Consider the following 17,905-nt stretch of genomic DNA (forward strand, 5'->3'; position numbering starts at 1 on the left):
GATATATATGCCCACTCTATAGAATCTGAAGTGTGCATTATGAATGTATATGGTCCATGTGTGGATAGGGCAAACTTTTGGAGATCCCTTCTGGACTCAGAATTCTTGCAGGCAGACAACATCATTCTTGGAGGAGATTTAAATTTTTCATTGGGATACAGTGAATCTTGGGGACACTCGGCCCAAGTAGATGGCCTCACAGACACCATCTCTACCTTACTTGAGGAGCACCAGTGGGTAGACATTCCATCGGCCAGGATTCAGTATACATGGACAAACAATCGCAGTGGAGACCACAGCCTTGAAAGGAGACTTGATAGATTCCTCATCGAAGAAGCTTTCTTGAGCTCGCATCCGCGTATTTGACAGTGGGTTGGCACTGGAGGCATTTCTAATCATTGGCCAAGTTTCTTGGAATTGGACGATTCAAACCTGAGGATTAAAATCCCCTTCAAGTTCAACGCCTCTTGGCTCAAGGATCCTTCCTACATTCAAATGGTCTCAAATTACTGGCAATCCAACCCTATACTAGAACGCGAGGATCATACAGCATGCTTTATTAGGAAATTGAAAGAACTTAAGAGGATCTCCAAAATTTGGGCACACCAGAAACGGAAAAATGATGATAACACCCTGAGGGAAGTAGAGATGGCCATTTCCATCCATGAGGACTCTTCAACAGGTACTTTCCTAACACAAGAAGATAAAGATCATTATACCTCCCTCATCACGAAGCGTTCCCAAATTCTGAAGGAAAGGGAGGAGAGCTGGAGGCTCAGGAGCAGGGCAATCTGGCTCACTGAAGGAGATGACAATACTAAGTTTTTTCATAAGTTTGCTAACGACAGAAAGGCCATTAACACTATTTGGGAACTTCGTAACGATCAGGGTCAATCAGTATCATCTCAACAGGATCTGGCTAGATTAGCTATTGAACACTTCAAAGGCATCTACAAGGCGCCCAGAGCTGTGAATATTATGGAAATCATGCGGGTTGCAGAACACTTTCCCAGATTTGTACAGCAGGAAGACTCGGAGGACCTGATGATGGAAGTGTCGAAGGAGGAGCTTGAGGTGACTATAAAATGGTTTAAAAAAGACAAGAGTCCTGGGCCGGATGGGTGGACCATTGAGTTCTACATAGCTTTTTTTGACATCCTGGGGGACGATTTACTCAAGATTGTGGAGGACTGCAGAAGGAGTGGAAGAATTTCCCCGGCCATCAAATCCACCTTCATTGCCCTTATTCTGAAATCTGACAATCCCTCCTCTTTCAACGACTTCCGACCCATTTCCCTCTGTAACTACCTGTACAAGATTATCGCAAAGATCATAGCAAACCAACTGAAGCCTATCCTCTCCAGGCACATATCCTTTGAGCAGTTTGCTTTCCTTCAGCACAGACAAATTCATGAGGCTATAGCCACAGCGCAGGAACTCCTCCACACTATGCAGATGAAGAAACAGAAAGGCATGATTCTGAAGGTGGACCTCTCAAAGGCCTTTGATAGAGCTAATTGGCTCTACATAAGATTACTACTGACTCATCTAGGCTTCCCCTTTGCATATATTAAATGGATCATGAGTTGCATTAAAGATGTATCTTACAGTGTGTTATTAAATGGGGAAGCCACATCTTTCTTCCTCTCGGAGAGGGGTCTCAGGCAGGGATGCCCACTCTCCCCACTACTTTTCTTACTTATCATGGAAGGATTAAGCAGGGCCATCATATCTGCTCGCAATAGGAATCAACTGGCTGGCATTAAGATCTCTGAGAATTTTTATCTCACCCATCTATTATTTGTTGATGACATTCTCATTTTTTTAAATGGTAGTATTGGAGACACCACGGTCCTACAGAATATCTTCAATCTTTTTCAACAAGAAACCGTGATGACTATAAATGATGGTAAATCTACAATTACTTCCTTTGGCTGCTCACAACATGAGATTATATTTACCTCACAGCGCTTCCCTTTTACCTCACTGAACCTGGAGGACGGTCTTAAATATCTGGGCTTTAGGCTAAAGCCTAATGGGTATAGGATCGCGGACTGGACATGGCTAATTGCAAAAGTGGAGAAGCGCCTTCAGGTTTGGTACCATAAATACCTATCCCGTGCAGGTAGATTAGCCCTTATTAAAGCTGTGATTGAAGCCACTCCTGTTTTCTGGATGACTCTGGCTTGGATACTGAAAGGTATACTGAACAGACTTCAAAGTATATGCTGCAGGTTTTTATGGAATGGTAATCAACTGGGTAGATTATTTGCTTGGGTCAAATGGGACACTATTGCAATGCCTAAGAGATGGGGAGGATGGGGTATCAAAAGGCTTGATCTTTTTTCCAAAGCTCTGGGAGCAAAGCTCGGTTGGCATCTTATCACCTCAAACAGCCTCTGGTCCCGGGTTGCACAGGTAAAATATAGATGGCCCATGAACCTGATGGACTGGTTCAGACAACAGCACAGAACAAGTAATAACATCTCCAATGTATGGAAGGCAGTCATTAATGCATTACCACTCCTTCGTGAAGGCATTACATGGAGAATAAAGGAGGGCAATGCTGTTCGTATTGGCACGGACCCATGGGTTGGTTGTGGCAATGCACACAGACTACCGGCAGACTTGATAAGGCATTTACACAGCAGGGGTATCACCCACATCAAACACATCGGTGACAGGAACAATTCCTCCTTCCTACAGCAAGCATGGAAATCGGCTCGTGATCTGGACATCCCTATACAGTGGCGACCTGATTGGTAGGAATACATGGACGCTCTCACACAGGCTCACATCTGACTTTCCGAAGGACCGGACGAGATTATATGGGCCTTTGCCAAACACGGTACATATTCTCCAAAAGCGGGATATATGAGATTAATGGAACCATTCAAACCCCCGAACATAAACCCGACTTGGAGATTACTCTGGAAGCTCAAGCCGGCCCCTCGTACCCACTTACTGATGTGGAACATTTTGTTTGATAAGATACCCACAGGGTCAAATCTGATGAAAAGGAGGCCGACGAGCAAGTGAGGAAAAAGGGAAGAAAAGGAGGTCAACGAGCAAGTAAGCAGGCAAAGTAAAAAATGAACAGCCCATAGGCATTGGTGAGCAAAACACAGAGAAAAAGGGGAAGAAAAATGGGTGAGGAAAGCATGCAAAACTTAATGCATGCTTACCATGAAGGAACCCCAGCACAAGTAAAATATGTAATAGAAACATGGGAAGTAGAGTTAAATGCAAACGTGGAAAATGAAGAACTCTTAATGGAACACTGGGAACCACTACTTAACGACCCGAGCCATACTAGAGGCCACCAAAATTTGTTCAATTAGACCATACGACAGAACTGGGTAATGAAAAATCTATTGGCCAGGACAATGATAAGATAGAAGGACAAAGAAGAACCAGAGTGAGATAGGCAAGAGTAACCAAGTTTAAAAGACATCCAGAAGGAAATCCAAGTGGTGCAAGTTCAACAATATCAAGAACCTTCATTTTGGGAGAATGGAGAAGCAAATCCAAACCTTGCTGCAAAATAAAGTGCCCAGGTAAAGTGCTAAGGACATAGCTCTAATCGAATCATATGATGACTGAAGTAGAGAAACAAAAAGTTAATTTTTGTAATGTTGGATAACACTTATTTTACAAGTCAAAACATTAAGTATATAGTAGATATAGTTGCAAACTTAGCATGGATGATAAGGATCAAACTATTTAAATTTTGGACAGCTTTTGATGTTGATCGGTGGCCAACAGACCTGGTTTCCTTCGAGCAACTTGAGGCTACCAGACTTATTTTGTTACCTGCTTATAGATAATTAATAGAAAAGGGAAGTACTACCAAGCTTACACAAAAAATTTTATCAGAACTCAAAAATTTTCTTCAAAAGTACATGATGATGCAAGTTTGAAAATATCTTCAAATAAAGTGCACAACTTAAAACAAATTACTAAAGGTCAATGTCAGAACCAAGGACTTCCACAAAAAAATAATAATAATAAATAAATCAGGCAACAAATCAAGGATAATGCAAACAAAATTGCAAAATGAACATCGCAAGTTTATCTGGAAAATGCAATTGATATAGGTAACTACATGATGATAAAAAAATAATAATAATAATAAAATTAATTAATTAATTAAATAAAATAAAAAAATCAGGCAACAAAATTATATGTTTTGGTAGTTGGGCTCAAGGATAATGCAAACAAAATTGCAAAATGAACACCGCAAGTTTATTTGGAAAATGCAGTTGATATAGGTAACCACATGATGAACAAGGGTTACAAGCTTGCTACAAGTGGGATAGAAAATCATCTAGTTCTGTGGGATCTCTGACCACTTGAGTTGACTAGAAATAAGGTGGAGAAAGTGTGTGATCCATGTAATATAACAATCAACAAGAATGCATTTTATGGTGAGAGTAGTGCTCTGTCTCCTAGTGGTGTTCATATTGGTACCCCTTCTATGACCTCTAGAGGTTTGAAGGAAGCTAATTTTTAGAAAATTGGAGAGTTCGTCCACTAGTCTATTATCATCACTTTGGTTATTCAAAGCGAACATGGGGTAAGCACAAAAAAATTCATCATCGGGTATATACAATTCAGGATCTCTGAGGAAAACTATAATATAAATTGTATTGGTATGTCCCTTGTTCCTAAATTGGAGGTTTATATGATACTCATTGAACCTGAAATCAATTTTCATGGCTTGTAAATCTGGTCAAAGGGTAATAGGAGAGCTTATAGTTTCTAGTTTAGTCTGTTATGAAACCAGCTCAAGAAAAAGATAGAAAAGATAGATCAACGCCTTAGAATTCAGCCTCTTCGAGGTGGCAACCTCCTTTACATTACATAAATGAACAATTCTTGAATGATACAAATGACAAAACCTCCTTTCTATATATAGGAGTCTAAGGAGTCACAATATAACACAGCTGACCTAACAATAATAATATAAAGCCACAAAAATAATAATAGAGGGATTCTATGGGGCACAGTAATAACAATATGGGGATAATAGGGGCACAACAATATTAATAAGGGGTACAACTACAATAGTAATGGGGTAATCACTAGTATTATAGGGACCCAACATGCCCCTCTCCTTCAAAAAAGTGTTGTCCTCAACGCTTGAGTAGTTCTGGATACTTCTGTATAAAATTCTCATCCTCCCATGTGGAATCTTCAGCGGATAAGTTCTTCCACTTGATAAGATACTCTGAAATTGATCGATTTCGTAGCTGTCGAGTTCTTGTTTCTGTGACTGCTTCTGGTTCCAATATAATTTTTCCTTCCTCGTCAAGTTCTGGCAATATTGTTTGAACTGGGAGCTTGTCGCCTATAACCTTCTTTAAACATGAAACATGGAAAACTGGGTGCAATCGAGAAGCTGCAGGAAGCTCCAATTTGTATGCCATAGTACCAATCTTTTGCAACACCTTGTACGGACCATAATACTTTGGTGATAATTTATTATCCTTCTTAGCTTGCTTGAGGGACATTTGCTTATATGGTTGTAGCCGTAGGAATACCCAATCACCTACATCAAAACTTCTTTCACTGCGATGTTGATCTGCCTGTTGTTTCATTCTATTTTGTGCCAACACGAGGTTATCCTTTAAGAGTTGGAGGACTTGTTGTTGATGTTCGATGTGATGTTCCACTGCCTGAACCTTAGAATTTTCTCTTAAATATGATGTGATGGATGGTGGTTGATACCCATAAAGTGCCATAAATGGGGTCATTTTTGTTGCTGTATGGAAGGAAGTGTTATACCACCATTCAGCCAGAGGCAACCATTTGACCCATTGTGTCTGTTTATCAGATACAAAGCAACGAAGATATCCTTCCAAACATTTGTTTACTATCTCAGTTTGCCCATCAGATTGAGGATGATAAGATGAGCTATGAGCTAACTGAGTACCAAGACAAGAAAATAATTCTGTCCAAAAATTTCCAGTGAAAATGGGATCTCTGTCACTTACAATAATCTTTGGGTTTCCATGTAGCTTTTGAATTGTTTCCATAAATGCAGTAGAAACTGTACTGGCTTTAAATGGATGTGATAATGCACAAAAGTGTGCATACTTGGTAAGTCTGTCAACTACCACCATGATGACACTCTTTCCCTCAGACTTGGGTAAACCTGTGATAAAATCCATTGAAACCTCCTCCCAACGTTGGCTTGGAATGGATAAAGGTTGTAATAGACCCGGTGTCTTAATTGTTTCAACTTTATTTTGTTGGCAAACCAAACATTCCGCCACAAACTTTTGAATATCTGATTTAAGGCCATCCAAAAAAAATTCCTTCTTAACCCTGTGGTAAGTTTTTAAAAATCCTGAGTGCCCTCCTAAGGGAGAAGTGTGCAATTCCATAAGAATCTTTTGTTTTAGCTGGGAATTCTTACAGAGGTATAAGCGATCTTTGTACCATAACGAATCATTTTTCCAGCTAAATGTATCAAACGTACTGGAATCTTGTTGTAACTTTCGAATAAGTGCCCACACTTCTTCGTCATTCTTCCATTCCTCCCTTGCTTCGTTTATCCAATCTGGTTGGATAATAGAAATGGCGCACAACAATGCTTCCACATCCTCATCCTTTCTTGAGAGTGCATCTGCCACCACATTTTGCTTCCCTTTTTTGTAGATGATTTCAAAGTCATAACCCAACATCTTTGTGACCCACTTTTGTTGCTCTTCAGAGGATAATCTTTGTTCTAAAAAGTATTTAAGGCTATCATGATCCGTTTTTACCTTGAAGTGTCTTCCCATTAGGTAGGGTCGCCATTTCTTAAGTGCATGGAGTATTGCCAACATTTCCTTCTCATAAATAGCTTTGTGTAAAAACTTTCCCTTGATTGGACGACTTTCAAAAGCAATGGGTCTTTCATCTTGCATTAGAACAGCACCAATTCCATTTCCTGAAGCATCACATTCCACAATAAAGGTTTTTGTGAAGTCCGGTGTAGCTAAGACCGGTGCTTGGCACATTGCCTCTTTAAGATGTTCAAAGCCTTTGTTGCTTCTGGAGTCCATGAAAATGCATCTTTCTTCAATAATGTTGTTAGAGGTGCTGCTATTCTCCCATAATTCTTAACAAACTTGCGATAATACCCTGTCAACCCAAGAAATCCTCGCAGATGCTTTATGGATGTGGGGATTTTCCATTCCTTAATGGCTTTAATTTTGCTAGGGTCTACCTTAACTCCTTCATGAGATACAATATGACCCAGATATTCCACCTCTTGGACTCCAAAGAAACATTTGGATCTTTTTGCATATAATTGTTTCTCCTCCAATAGTTGTAGCACCCTGTCAACATGTTCAACATGATCCTTCCAAGACTTGTTGTAGATTAGTATATCATCAAAAAATACTAACACAAATTTTCTAAGGAATGGTTTGAAAATTGAATTCATCAAACCTTGAAATGTTGAAGGTGCATTGGTAAGGCCAAAAGGCATGACCAAAAATTCATAATGACCCTCATGAGTTCTAAATGTTGTTTTCGGAATGTCTTCAATCTTCATTCTGATTTGATGATATCCTGAACGAAGATCCAACTTGGTGAAGTAAATTGATCCATGCAATTCATCCAGTAATTCATCAATGACAGGAATGGGAAACTTATCTTTAATAGTGAGCTTGTTGAGCTCCCTATAATCCGGACACATGCGCCATGATCCATCCTTCTTGTGCACCAATACTACTGGAGCAGAGAAAGAACTTTGACTCGGTTGAATTATACCAGCCTCTAGCATTTCTGCAACCATACGTTCAATTTCACTCTTTTGGGCATAGGGATATCTGTACGGCCTGATGTTTGGAGGAACACTTCCTGGAATCAGATGAATAGCATGATCATGATCACGCATAGGTGGGAGACCTTTGGGAGTCTCAAATACCTTGGAATGATTGTCCAGGACTTTTTGGAGATCTGGAGAAATAGATGATTCCAATGTGGAAACATCTAGCGAACATAATTGTGCAATTACACCTCTTTGTTCCTTTTTTAGAAGCTTTGTCATACCATTAGAGCTGATTATCTTTCCTGGTTTCCCTGCAATACCCCTTAATTCAACTTCCTTTCCTTCCGTAGAAAATTTGATGAAAAGTTCTTGAAAATTAAAAGCTATTGTACCCAAGGATTGTAGCCATTGGACTCCTAGTACAACATCAGCACCTCCCATTGGAATGGAAAGCATTGGGCTAGTCAATACATATTCTCCCATGGATAGCTTGATATTATGGCACTTTCCAGAGCAATTTATTGTTCCTCCATTTGCAATCATCACTTGACACTCTGGTGCTGGATATAGGAAGCAATTCAATTCTTTTGCTACCTTACAATGAATAAAATTGTGGGTGCTTCCTGAATCAATCAACACTATTACCTTTTTCTTCTTGATTTGTCCTTCTATCTTGATGGTTTGAGGAGTGGTAATTCCCGCCAATGCATTACAAGATATGGTCGGATTTATTTGTTCTTCATCTAGGCTTTGTTCCTGGAGTATATCCTCTTCTTTTGACCTTTCTTGCTCCTTTTCTTCTTCCTCTTCACAATCTATGTAGAATAATTTCTTCTCAGCACACTTATGACCTTTAGTGTATTTGCTATCACAACTGTAACAAAGCCCTTTTGCTCTTTTTCTTCCAATTGTTGTGGTGTCAACCTTATAGGTTGTGGAAGACTAGGGGCAACAACACTTCCATCTTTATAGTTGTGAGTGGTATGCTTCCTGGTTGCCATAATTTTGCTTTCCATTTTTCTTGCTAACCTGAATGCCTTCTCTAATGAATCAGGTTCCCAAAGGCGAACATCATGTTGGATATTATCCTTTAAAGACCCTATGAACACATCAATCCTATGCTCCTCTGGAATATTTTTACCCTTATGTTCAATTTTTGGAACTCCTCAATGTGCTCCATTATTGAACCCTTTTGTTTGAGACTTATCAATTGGCTAAAAAAAGTGTTGCTTTTTGTATCCTCATAATGTGCTATCAATTCTTCCGTAAAAATTGCCCAAGTGATAAATTGTTTACGAGAGAAAAGCCATTGATACCATACAAACTGATTTGGTTCCAAATATAAAGTTGCAATACGTACCTTTTGTGTGTTTTGCACATTATTGAGATCGAAGAATTGCTCCATCTGTAATATCCATGTTGCGGGATCCTTGCCATCAAACTTCCTCATATCGATTTTTGGAATATGGTGGGTCTTCGATCCAACATTAGAGTCTATGGAATCATGATTAACATTTCTTTTGTTCTCATCATGAGTTTCCTTTACTACCCTTTCACCATTAGTAAACATTTCTTGTAGAAACTTTGTTAAATCTGTCTTCAAATCTTCCATGCCTGTCTTCAAATCTTCCATGTTTGTCTTCAAATCTATTTCAAATCATCCATCTTAGCTTCCACGTCAATCATCTTAGCTTCTACGCCTTTCTTTAAACAATCCATCTTAGTTTCTACACCTTTCTTTAAACCATCCATCTTAGCTTCTACATCTTTCTTTAAACCATCCATCTTAGATTCTTTTCATTTTTGTGCAAGGGACAGTTGTTGCACTTGGTCTTGTAATTTTGATATATCATGTTGCATTTCTTCTTCTTCTTCATGAGTCATGCTAGAGCTTTCAGGTTCCTTACTAGGTGTTTGCATTTTCTTTCCTCGGGGCATCAGTTACCGATAATAATGCTCTACTATGCCCTTTGAATTCCTTCAAAATAAATTTTCAAACCAAGCTTAAGCAAAAATTTAAGAAAATCTACACACCTTTTTTCACTTTGTAGGAGCTCGATATTGCCTCTGATGTATCTCTGTACTTTCCGATCATCTAGTTCTGAATTTGTGACCTACAGTAGTCCTCTGTGTCCTCTTTCCAATGCCACAAGTCTGACCCAAATTGGATTCTCCAAGGAAGAGTTATGCGAAATCTCCCACAGTGACTTGATTATAGACTAGTTCAGTAGAGCGAACTTGTACGACGTGCCACGAGTCACTGTTTCGACCTTTGGATATGAAAAATGCATACAAGAAACTACAGTCCGTCCTCTTTCTATACCTTCTTACGAAATTTCAATCTGATTGATAGAGAGAAAGTTATGATGATTTTCCCCAGGTCACATGTTTGGAATGTAATTTAGGAGTCTGCAAAAAGACCAACTTCCTCAGATCATATCTCTACAAATATAGCATGAAAAGCTCTAAAATTCGAACCCTAGGTTCAGCGCAATTTCTTCTCAAATGGGTTTTTTTGGCAACTTCTGAAACATCACAAAAAAAAAAAAAAAAAGTTATAGCGAAAATGCCACGATGACCTGTTTGGAGCAGCGAAACCCTAAAATCCAATGCTCTGATACCAAATGTTATGAAACCAGCTCAAGAAAAAGAGAAAAGATAGATCAACACCTTAGAATTAAGCCTCTTCGAGGGGGCAACCTCCTTTACATTACATAAATGAACAATTCTTGAATTATACAAATGACAAAACCTCCTTTCTATATATAGGAGTCTGAGTCACAATATAGCCCAACCGACCTAACAATGATAATATAAAGCCACAAAAATAATAATAGAGGGATTCTATGGGGCACAATAATAACAATATGGGGATAATAGGGGCACAAAAATATTAATAAGGGGTACAATTACAATAGTAATGGGGTAATCACTAGTATTATAGGGACCCAACATAGTCCTTGATGACTCTAAGCTTTGGGATCATGACTTCAGGATTTTTGCCCAATACGTGATGAGCTCACCAATAAGGTCATTTCGACAAAACCAAACACTTCAGGTTGCTGTTTCAATAGGGTTTTTACAGTTGGTATGAACAAATCACTACTCATTCAATTCAACACAAAAAGAAGTGAAGTTGGGTTAAATGATTTTTGAAAAATTCCAAACAGTGTAAATGGAATTGAAGAAAAGATGTACTTAAGTTGGAATATAATAGTGAACTATGGTCAAATATCAATCATGAATTATGTTTATATCACTAGCACAACATGTGCACAAGTATTCAATTATGATAAACCAGTGAAAGGAAGAAAACATATTATGCAAATACGGGAGATTTTAGGGCAACTTTTTTCTATTGATGGTGTTGTAGTGGATTTATCAATGAATTGGAATTTCGAGAGGAAAGTTTTGTTGCAGACATATTATGAGTCTCATGAATATTTCAAAGAACAATAGTTGTGTGTTCCATTCTTAGTAGCAAACCTGACTTTAAATGGAGCATACTTAGTAGACAGTGGCTTTAGAGAAACTTTAGCATTTCTGAAGAGGTTTAGAATAGAAATTGAACATGATACTTCTCTTATTGGAGAAGCTTGCCTTCAAAATAAAAATAATTTATATATGATTAAGTTTGTTGACATTGACGAGTTGGAAAGGTTGCTAGGATACAATTTTATTCATAAAGGTTTTCTTTTGAGGAATTCACACATCCTTCATTTAATGAACATAATGGAGAGTGTTATTAGTGACTTGAATTCCTAGGAGATGCTATGATGGATTGAATTATAACTTCTTACATGTATTCGATCTATCCAGACACGAATCTTGTCTATTTGATAGAGATGATATTGATGATGATTCTTTTGCTTCTATGATTTTTTGCCAAAGTCTATATATGTATCTCATACATAAGTCAAATAGCATCTTTTCTATAGTTACATAATATGTGGATTTCACGAAGTCCGCTAATAGACATAAGTGACAGAGCACTTTGCAATTACATGATTCTAAAATAAAGTCAACAGAAGAGCACTTCTAGATTTCTAGGGATTCAATCAAAATCTTTATGCCCTATTTGAAGCATTCCATAATACAGGTGACAAAGTTTTTAACACTTGTGGATTTGACCATATTTGAAGGCTAGTGGGAAAATTTCTAGTGAATAGTTTCAACAACTCCACATTTTTAGGAAACATTCGAACATCCAGATTAACAAACAAAGACATATCTAAGAATAAGAATATCTTACTTCATACAATCAAGAATGTCAATAAGAGGTTGTTTTTAAGTTTTCCTAGAACAAATATTATCAAATTGCTATGATTAGTCTACCAGATCAGGGAAAGATATGTTGCTTGTTTTCCTGAAGGATATTAGTTCCAAAGAAAATGGCATTGAATTTTGTTGATCATTCTCATGAATAAAATGAGGGAAAAAACAAATCACAATCAGTGGAAAAGCTAACAGGTATCAACTTTGTATTTTCCATCAACGATGCAGGAATTAGTTTCATAACCTTAAAGTATCGAACTAAATACTAAATGGTAGCAAAGTGTTTCAAGAAGGAAGATGAGCACAAAAGTGGCCAAATATCAATAGTCAAAAATTCATTTCCTTAATTGTTTAACAATTGACATCTTTTTAGAGACAGTAACTTAAAAAACCCATATTCCAAGGCAGAAGATCAACAAAATAATTATCAAATTGCAAAATTTTAGGCAAACAGATTAAATAGGGGTCAACTCTTGTCTTGTTTGTTAGCAGTTAACAAATTTTCAGAGAACATATTCAGATCCCTAGACAACAATATTAACAATGAGTTCCAGATTTACTGCAATGAATTAAGTTCCATTGTGCTTCATAAGTTGTTGTCCAATGATAGTGAACAACATTAAAAAGCCTCGTAACACTTGAGGGAGCCTTGGTTGTTCGAGGGCCAGCATGAACCTAAAGATTGGTCAAGTTGGTTTTTCGGCACAGTTTCGCAGCCAAGAGTTTCCTTTGAGAATCATATACAACATTTGACATCATTGTTGGGGAATGAAGTAATGGAAAAATCTTTCCCCGGAGAACGATAAAGATTAAATCTTTTCTTGTTGGTGAACAAGGAGTAGACAATTGATATTGGTTGCATTTCCTTCACCTATCGGATCCACTTTGTCTAGATGGTGATTCTATTGGGTTACCGATTCCACTGGTTCGAGATTTCATCTGGATTCACTGTTGTGTTTGTTCAAGGCTCATTGATGGTTACATTCAACAATATATCTTCATTCCTCTTGACGGTGATTAAAAGTCTCACATATCAATAGAGGATGAAGTCTTCAAAGTTCAGTTACAAGTATAACCAACCTATGGAGTTTATCTTTCATATTTTCAACTCCGAACAAGGTGGCTTGTCAGTTAATCCAGCGTTCACATGGTTTCACCGAAAGCATGATTACACCTAATAGTGTACAATTTCAACTCAGTAAAGTAGTTGCGTGAATATATATGTTTGTTTTCAAAGCATTTGATGTGCATTTTTAGTTGCAGTTTGCAGTGTCGGTTGTTTCACTTGAGTAACTTTTAGTTTCAAATTTCAGTGTGAGTCAGTGTCTAGATTAGTGCAGGCAATATCATTTCAATATGCATGCCAGAGGTTGTAGTTGATGGATTAAAGGTTTGGCATGACTCCATGCCTAACATATTCAATACATTTGGTCTACTAGTTCTCTACAACCCATAAGGGGAAGCAGTCCCTGGTTGGAGTCGATGTTCTAGAATTTTCTTGTCTTAAAAGACTTAGTGAAAACGCTACAAAAATTTTGGAAATTGGCTAAGCAATGGACATATGCAAATTTGAGTGCCAAAATGATTTATTATTATTTCAAATAGTTTTGAATTTTAAATATATTTGATAATTATATTTTTATATTTTTTTTTATTAAAACCTTGGCACAAAAGTATAAATTATATTTTTTATTTTATCTTTTTATTAAAACCTTGGGACAAAAATATAAATATTAGACCGAGTTTGCAATCTCTTCCATTTTTCATTAATGTTTACCAACTAAGTCGGTTGGTCAAGTTAAGCCCATCACACAACACCAAGCTGGTAGACAGAGGAGCACATGGCACACCACGCGGTACATGAGCTCTAAGCACTCAGAAATATAAGCGTACCAGATTTCTTTCTCTTGCTACATGTGGGATAAAACCCATAAATATAAGAATAAAAGGAATGGCATGATAACATTCACAACTTCACAAAATCTCCAATTCAGAGTCAAATGGATATCTCAAGCTTGAGTCAAAGGGCTCGTTTCAACTGTCAACAATTTTCAGTCATTTGTCCCAACAATCTATAAAAGAATTGTGGCTGTCACCAAGAAAGAACATCAAAATTTCTCCATATTGAAATTTGCTTCCAAATCGAGAGACCAATTCCCAACAACAATTGACAAGAGCACTCATGAGTGCCAACAAAGGAAAGAAATCCAGTTGAATGGTAGAAACAGAAGATTGACAATAATCGACAACCTAGAACAATGCAAGAAATTGGAACAATTATTCAAAGCATAGTCTAGGGTGGTTATTATTAAATCTCGCATAATGGATTGGAATGAACGACATGTTCTTCTCCAAATATGTGTGACAGTTTGGAGTAAACAAAAAAGCAACAGATGCCAATAACAAGAGCCTGGCAGCAAAGAATGCTTAAGGTGAAAGATAGGTGTTAAGTGCAACACTCAGTGGTCAATTTAAGTATCAATGCAAAATTTGCATTTCTCGTAATCTTTCTTTACTTTGAGCTTCTGAAGAGGAATCCCCTTTTCAGCTGTTGTGATGAAGTCAGGGTAATGCATAACTCAGTCACTGAGATTCAAAAGCAATTGCTGGTCTTCAAAATTTGTCTAAATGTTAGAGGGAATCGATTGATAGGAAAAGATTCCACCAGAGCATTTGATGAAGCTTGTTTCCCCTTATTAAAGTTCAAAATGATCCAAACGCAATGTTAATGAAGTAAAATCAATGATGGAAGCGTACAGGATAAAGGTCAAGCAATTTTTAATGGCAGGTATTGGCACACACAAAGCAATGGATACACATGAATTGCAGACCCCCAGGATTTCGAATTTTAACATGGAGGAAGGGTTCCATAATGGTCCGTTTAAAAAAAAAAACCTTGGATTACGTGGCAACCTGTGGTGGATTTTGGGGGCCTCAAGCACAAAACTGCTTCCTCCCAATACCCCCTCTGCCTCCCCGCAATCTACCTCTTTGTTGAGCATCATGCAAGTTATGGTGACATCTGAATCATGAGAGGATTGTGTTATAAAGAGTGATTTTGTAGCCCCAAGACTACCATTCAAGAAAAGATATTTCGCAGGGTTTTCCTAGAGGCAGCGGAGTTACATAGTGCAAATTTCAAAGATTATAATTAAGATGGAAAAGAAAAATTATTTAAGGGCTAAAAATGATCATAGCTCAATTTTTTATTTGGAAGTACATGATGTTGCAAGTTTAAAAAGATCTTCAAATAAGTCTTCTACAAGTGCACAACTCAAAACAATGGTTACTTAAGTTCAGTGTCAGAACCAAGGAATTCCACAAAAGAAAAAAGCTCGGGCAACAAAATTAGATGTTTTGGTAGTTGGGCTCAAGGATAATGCAAACAAACTTGCAAAATGAACAACACAAGTTTATTTGGAAAATGTGGTTGTTATAGGTAACTACTTGATGAAAAAGGGTTACAATCTTGTTACAAGTGGGACAAAAAATCATCTAGTTCGGTGGGTTCTCCGGCCACTTGAGCTGACTGGAAATAAGGTGGAGAAAATGTGTGATCTTTGTAATATAACAATAAAAAAGAATGTAGTTTATGGTGACAGTAGTGCTCTGTCTCCTGGCAGTGTTCGTATTGGTACCCCTTCTATGACCTCTAGAGGTCTGAAGGAAGCCGATTTTGAGCAGATTAGAGATTTCTTCCACAAGTATACTATCATCACTTTTCCTATCTAGAGCGAACATGTGGTAAGAATAAAAACATTCAGCATCAATGACTCCTCTCAATATTTAAAATAAAATTAATTAATTAATTAATTTAAAAATATAATCTAATTATCTTACCTTCGATAATTAAAATATACCTAAATCATTTAAATAAAATTTAAAAATTCTGATTTTCAAATTCAACCATTACTTTTAATTATTATTCTTTATTAGTAAAGATCACTGTATTTTTAAAATTTTTGACTTCAATATAAAAACTGAATAGGTTTCCTTTTCTATTAGAGTGTACTTAATTTAAGGAAAAATGTTTAGAAATTTCCCATCCCAACTCAAAAAAATAATCTCATTAGATTTTTCTATATATACTAAGAAAGAAAGGTCAATGTTCATTTATGGTTCCAATGTTTGACTATGCTCTCACCGGGCATGAAAAACCTTGGGATGGGCATTTGACCAGTTTTTCGTATGTATATTTATAAAATTAAACACATCGGCCACACTACATGGCGATGATTTATTTTATTAACTTAAAATTCTTTTGAATTTGATATAAAGGATTTCTTAAAGTTTTGTTTCTCTGGTAATTTTAAACCTATATTAAAGAAACTCCTACGATCTCTAAGGCCAACTATAGTGTAGATTATATTGGTATGTGTCTTGTTCCTAAATTGGAGGTTTATATGATGCTATTTGAACCTGAAAGCAATTTTCAGGGCTTATAAATATGGTCAAAGGGTAATAGGAGAGCCAGTAGTTTCTGGTTTAGTCCTCGATGATTCTAAGCTTTGGGATCCTGACTTCAGGATTGTTGCCCAATACGTGATGAGCCCACCAATAAGGTCGTCTGGACACAACCAAGCCCTTCAAGCTGCTCTTTCAACAGGGCTTTTACAGTTGGTAGGAACAGATCACTGCTCATTCAACTCAACACAAAAAGAAGCGGGTTAAATGATTTTCGAAAAATTCCAAACGGTGTAAATGGAATTGAAGAAAGGATGCACTTAATTTGGAATATAATGGTGAACTCTGGTCAAATATCAGTCATGAATTGTGCTTGTATCACTAGCATAACATGTGCACAAGTATTCAATTAGGATAAACCAGTGAAAGGAAGAAAACTTATTGTTGCAAATATGGGAGATTTTAGGGCAGCTCTTTTCTATTAATGGCATTGTAGTGGATTTATCAATGAATTGGAATATTGAGAGGAAAGTTTTGTTGCAGACATATTATGAGTCTTATGACTATTTTAAAAAACAACAAATGTGTCTTCCATTTCTAGTAGAAAACATGGCTTTAAATGGAGCATACTTAGTAGATAGTGACTTTAGAGAAGCTTTAGCATTTATGAAGAGGATTGGAATAGAAATTGAACATGATACTTCTCTTATTGGAGAAGATTTCCTTCAAAATAAAAATAATTTATCTTTAATTAAGTGTGTTAACATTAATAAGTTGGAAAGTTTGCTAGGATACAATTTTATTCATAAAAGTGTTCTTTTGAGGCATTCACACATACTTCATTTAATGAACATAATGTAGAGTGTTATCAACGACTTGAATTCCTAGGAGATGCTATCATAGATTGCATTATAACTTCTTACTTATATTCAGTCTATCCAGACATGAAGCATGTCTATTTGACAAACATTAGATTGATGATGAGTCTTTTGGTTATGTGGTTGTTTTCCATAGTATTATATGTATCTCATATAAAAATCAAATAGTATTTTTTCTATAGTTACAAAGTATGTGGTTTTCACAAAGGTTGTTGACAGACATACATGATAGAGCACTTTGCAATTACAAGATTCTAAAAGGTCATTTCAAATTTAAAGTCAATAGAAGAACATTTCCAAATTTCTAGTTATTCAATCACAATATTTATGCCTTATTTGAAGCATTTTGGAACAGGTGACAAATTTTTCAACACCAGTGGATTTGACCAGATTTGAAGGCTAGTGGGCAAATTTCTAGTGAATAGTTTGAATAACTCCACATTTTTAGGCAACACTCGAGCATCTATATAAACAGTGAAAAACATATCTAAGAAGAATAATATCTTACTTCAGACAATCAAGAATGTCAACAAGAGTTTTTTTTTAGTTTTCCTAGAACTAATCCTATCAAATAGCTATGATT

The 17,905-nt window shown here is 36.8% G+C and overlaps 1 protein-coding gene across 1 annotated transcript; it reads left to right on the plus strand.

Moving 5' to 3' along the window:
• The first annotated feature begins 495 nt into the window (after positions 1–495).
• On the plus strand, positions 496–2,766 carry LOC149209724 (uncharacterized). The gene is made up of 2 exons (XM_089398722.1): positions 496–1,485; positions 1,969–2,766. The coding sequence occupies exons 1-2, from the start codon at positions 496–498 to the stop codon at positions 2,764–2,766; spliced, it is 1,788 nt and encodes a 595-aa protein (XP_089254848.1).
• Positions 2,767–17,905: the final 15,139 nt, after the last annotated feature.

Source organism: Pinus tabuliformis, chromosome 1_2 (assembly GCF_031772625.1).
Source record: "Pinus tabuliformis cultivar Carrire ecotype Pingquan chromosome 1_2, CPIR1, whole genome shotgun sequence".
In the NCBI taxonomy this organism is placed as follows: Eukaryota; Viridiplantae; Streptophyta; class Pinopsida; order Pinales; family Pinaceae; genus Pinus; species Pinus tabuliformis.